At 37.1% G+C, this 5,000-nt stretch overlaps 1 protein-coding gene across 2 annotated transcripts in view; it reads right to left on the bottom strand.

Moving 5' to 3' along the window:
* Positions 1-5,000, bottom strand: part of LOC113827800 (chromodomain-helicase-DNA-binding protein 7) — a gene marked incomplete at both ends in the record, with an annotated part of 22,660 nt that overhangs the window by 16,205 nt on the left and 1,455 nt on the right. For both annotated transcript variants that reach the window (XM_070126339.1, XM_070126340.1), the window contains 9 exon segments: positions 68-284; positions 500-656; positions 813-1,094; positions 1,233-1,425; positions 1,721-1,909; positions 2,024-2,202; positions 2,415-2,588; positions 2,916-3,241; positions 3,375-3,480. In XM_070126339.1, the coding sequence (XP_069982440.1) occupies positions 68-284; positions 500-656; positions 813-1,094; positions 1,233-1,425; positions 1,721-1,909; positions 2,024-2,202; positions 2,415-2,588; positions 2,916-3,241; positions 3,375-3,480 (1,823 nt within the window).

The following is a 5,000-nucleotide window of genomic DNA, read 5'->3' as shown; positions in this document are numbered from 1 at the left end:
AGTACAATCATGCATACAGATGACCATAATTAAAATTAGCAAAGACATAGACTGATATTTAACTTACTTTCTAAATATGAGGTAGTCTTCAAGAATATCCAGCAGCTTGACCATCTGAGAGAAAATAAGAACCCGATGGCCATTTTCTCTTAGTTTGGGCAGTAACTTATCAGTTAAAACCATTTTGCCAGAGGACTGAATAAGTGCATTGTGGTATGTGTCCTGTTCCTGCTGATGTTTAGGATGGGAGTCACGATAATCCTGCTGAATGGCTTCCTCTGCACCTTTTTGAGGGAAAAGCAAAATGAGGTCAACATATATCGATAGTGGGAAATCAATAAATGTCTACCACCAATACATCTTGCATGTATGAAATAATGAAAGCTGTGTAAACTTATTGTTCTATTTACCAAATAATTACATTATAAAACTAAATACGTATATGCAGATGGAAACTAAATATGTATATGGTAACTAAACAAAATTTCTGAAGCCTTACCATTCAGGAGATATGGGTGGAGGCAACATTTACGTAGCTCCATCATGGTGTTCATCAGACTTGGTACATTAGCATAAGTTGCACCTTTCACAAGGAAATCAAAATTCCTCTCAAGAATAGCTCTATAATATTTCTTCTGTATATTTGTCAATTCAACCTGTAAAATAAGAGATATTCAGTTACTACTTTGCTATGCATTGCAAAATAAGATATACACTTCACATGTTTTTATTATAATATCCATAAAACATTAATTATTACAACAGTAAAATGAAGATGCCTCTCATCACTAGTAAGCATGATATCTACATACTTCAATAATTGTTTCTTCCTTTGGTGCAAGACTTTTCTCTACGTCTTCTTTCATTCTTCTCAACATCATAGGTTTGAGGAGTGCTTGCAGCTTCTTCACTTGGTCTTCAGATTCCAGCTTCCCAAAATCTTGTAGGAACGTTTCTTGCGAGGCAAACTGAGTTGGTTCCAAGAAGTTGAGGAGAGAGAACAATTCTGTTACATTGTTCTGCAATGGTGTTCCTGAGAGCAGCACTCTATGCTCCATGTGCATAAGTCGTAGACCTTCTAACAGCTTACAATTCTGCAGTGATGAAGCAATAAAATTAGTATACATAAAAAATGGGAAAATGTCAAAATATCATACAGATAAAACTCCATTCTCAGAAATGGTGAAAATGAATGACATAAAACTGATATTGTCTGTTAATTGTATACTAACCCTGTTCTTCAGTCTGTGTGCCTCATCAATGATACAACAACGCCAGTGGATCTCTTTCAGCTCAAGGCAATCTGATATAATAACTTCAAAAGTAGTAATAAGGACATTGAACTTGTAAAGATTTTGTATTCGCTGACCCTTCTCATCCTTGTAGTACATCTCATACTCGAGAATCATGTTACGACTTGCTTGCCTGTAACACGAAAGTCAATAAGTATCCAACTAGAATGTAAAAGAATCTTCATATAAAAAGTACCTTACAAGAGAACTTTATTCTCATTAGGCTCATTGCAATGTGAAATACTTTATAGGCCAAACAGAAGTCCTGTATTTGAAGCTGAATTTAGAAATACACATGAAAACTAGCTAAAATCATATTAGTTTAAAATCCACTTCTTATAAAGATAAAAGTGCATCTAGAAAAATGGACAAAAAATGCTTATTTGTTTAAACTGGTAATGATGCAAAAAATATCTTGATTAACTTACGATCCATGGTAAACAATGATATTGAGATCGGTCCAACTTTCAAACTCTCGCTGCCAATTAGGGATTGTGGAAAGAGGTGCAATAATCAGGTACGGTCCACGTATCCCATACTTGTAGCATGCGTCAATAAACGACAGTGACTGGATAGTCTTTCCCAGACCCATCTCATCAGCCAGGATGCAGTTATGTCTGTGAATTACAAAGTAAAATCATCTTTTTGTATAATTTCTTAAAAAATTTGATATCTATACTCATTATTAAAAACTAAGCACTAAGAAATCAAACGTCACAAGAAAAACTTACGAGTTGTAGTAAGAGAAGTTCAGCCAGTTAAGGCCTTCAAGCTGATACTCCCGAAGTGAATTATTATTTTTGTATAAAGGCGATTCTTCCAATTTCTTCCATTCACTTGGCTTTGGTCGCTTCTTAATTTTCCAATCACCCTTTGGAGGAGGGTCTTTATATGACATGAAAGCTTTAATCTGAAAAGACAAGAGTGAAATGGATACTATACTTTAGGGTTTGCATTACTGCATAGCAAAAAGCACAATTTCCTTAATACAAGTTGCCCCTACCCCCCTGAATAAACACAAAATCCTAACTGCATAATACAACTGATAAAAAGAGTTTATCAGATCTTTTTACATGAAACCATATTAGCTTTGATATCATGCAACATGAGAACATGTCTTACTTTCAGAGGGTCTACTTCATCTTCTAATTCCCAAGTGGAATCTTCATAAGGAAGAGCCTTCCACTTGATTAAGTAATGCTTGATTTCCTTTCCAGTGGTTGGGTCATTTGTGGATGTTAAATCTAGTATTCTGTCCACTTCTGTATAATCAGGGTTAAAAGCCTCTTCTTCCAACTGAAAAGACATAACATTCCATTACAAACATATATAATACATAAAAGTACCGAGTAAAGCCTCATATACGTTAGCAAATGATTCATCAAGGCAAACCTTGACATGAAACCTGAACACGGCAACACCAAAGCAAATGCACAAGTTACCTTCTATAAGAAGCAGATTCTTGGGTATTTTCTACAGATCTATTTATAAGAAATCTTTGAATATACAATTACATTTTGAAATATAAATGATCATGAGAGATGGTAAATAATCTGAGGTTATACTGAGTCTCAACAAAGGTTGTCAATAAGCAAACAATATGTTGCATAAAATAATACTTACAAAGTCCATAACATTCTGGCTCATGGCTCTCTTCTGCTTGTAGCGTTTAATTTTACCATTAATGCGTTTGTCCCCTTTGAAGAGTTCTTCTTCTGTGCGCCACTCACAGTGCAAGTAAGAGAAGGACCGGTATTTCACAAAGAATTCTTCAACCTCAATCTTCTTTGGTGGACCTTTGGACTTTTTCTCCTTCTTTTTCTTCTTCTCTTCCACATCCCCCTCCTCCTTCTCTTTCTCATCACCCTCCTCCTTCTCTTTCTCATCACCCTCCTTCTCTTTCTCATCACCCTCCTTCTTCTCTTTCTCATCACCCTCGTGTTGTTCTTCTGCAATAAAGACATGAGTAATGAATGGCAAATATTGTTGTGTGCGAATGCAAATACAGTGTGTTCAATTCAGTACACATACAAATATCTATTTCTATTAGCATAAAAACTGTCATGACAAAGTAACACAAACCCTCTTCCTTTTCTTTTTCATCCTCAGTGTCACTTTCAATTTCTCTTGTGCCCATCCGCATACCAAGAATAAACTGTACAACCATGGTATCTTCTAGGTTTGGATCCTGTCAAAGGAAATTTTATTATTTCATGGTTAAAAGAAACAGTTTTGATAATGGTACTTATTCTTAGTAATGATAGATTATTCTGCTTCAGATTATGGTATGCAAATACACTGAATTTGATAGAAACATGGAAATGTATCCACTTATATTTCTGCATCAAGTCTACATCCTACCAAACAAATTTATATAAACTATATGCATCTGTACATCTATAAACTGAAAATGTATTACCCAAAAATGTTGGGCATCAGCAATGTATTACTCCACATACAGGGAAATGTCAGCCTTTACCCACATTTTCTATTTCTTATTCTCTCTGAATGTCAATCATCTTGCTGAGAAGGTACTGCAAAGGCTGAGGGGGAGGGTAGAGGGTTATTGTATGAGGATGGGGAAGAGAAGGCAATGGTGGTGGGTTGAAGGAAAGTGGTCTAGGGCAGGGGGTGGGGAGTAGTGGGCAATCATTATTTAGAGTAGGGGGTGGGAGATGGAAGGTGATACAAGGTGTCAGATAATTGGTTAATAGGTTTCACAAGGATTGACCTGCTTGGATACTCAGTTGCATGATGTGGATTGACCGTATTGGCTGAATGCCTATAAAAAGTATGACACCAACTTTTTTCTCAATATTATTACATAGTGGAAGCCATGTCCTGGTGTCAACATCCTGGATACACAGTTGAATTTGGTCTTCATTCCCAAAACGATAACAAATGCTGAGAATCTTCAGGCATTTTAGGCTGCCGTCATGCCATGCAATATAACCTGACTAACAGGGCAAGGACTGACATGAATGTGAGGAGGTATACATGTGCCTTCAAAGTGTACATGAAGTAGGACAGTAGAGATGTATGAATGCTGATACAGGCTGTTGTCAACCTGATGTCAAGGGTGCCCCTTTTGGATGAGGGGTACAATTTGGGATCACCACCCACTTTCTTCTGCTACTGTTCAGTTGAGAAGGATAAACAAAGTCAGCATGTGAATCACAAAAGCACGACAACTAGTATGCTAGCACTGATATGGATGGATAAAACGTAAGTAAAACTGCTATTATATTCCATCACAGTGATATGGTAAAGTTACTGCCTAACAGGCAAGGGGAGTTCAGCATCAAGCCTGCAATTGTTAACCCATTAACAGCGGTATATTTTGAAGTCGAATATAAAAGATTCCGGGTGGCTACAAAATCGGTGGGCAGAGCTGCCGCGGCCCGCTGCTGCGTCGGACTGTGAACCCTGATACAGCTTTACACTGGCGGGACTCCCAGTAATGTTTATTTTTTTCGGGTGTCTCATATGTGGGAAACCCGTCGTTAGTGGGTTAAATACAAAATTGGCATGATCAGCCCAGTTGTATCCAGTACTAGGCAATCAAACAAGTGGTAATACTGGTTTCATAACTTTTAGATATGCCAGGTGTTAATATGTACATCATCACTGGGAGCTCAGTGATATAATGACGCTAATAGATTTCCAGCTGTAATTTATTGCTGAGCTTTAGGTGTTGCTGTTGCAGCA

The sequence above is a fragment of the Penaeus vannamei genome, chromosome 10, assembly GCF_042767895.1.
Source record: "Penaeus vannamei isolate JL-2024 chromosome 10, ASM4276789v1, whole genome shotgun sequence".
Lineage (NCBI taxonomy): Eukaryota > Metazoa > Arthropoda > Malacostraca > Decapoda > Penaeidae > Penaeus > Penaeus vannamei.
This window is presented reverse-complemented; position numbering and strand designations above follow the sequence as displayed.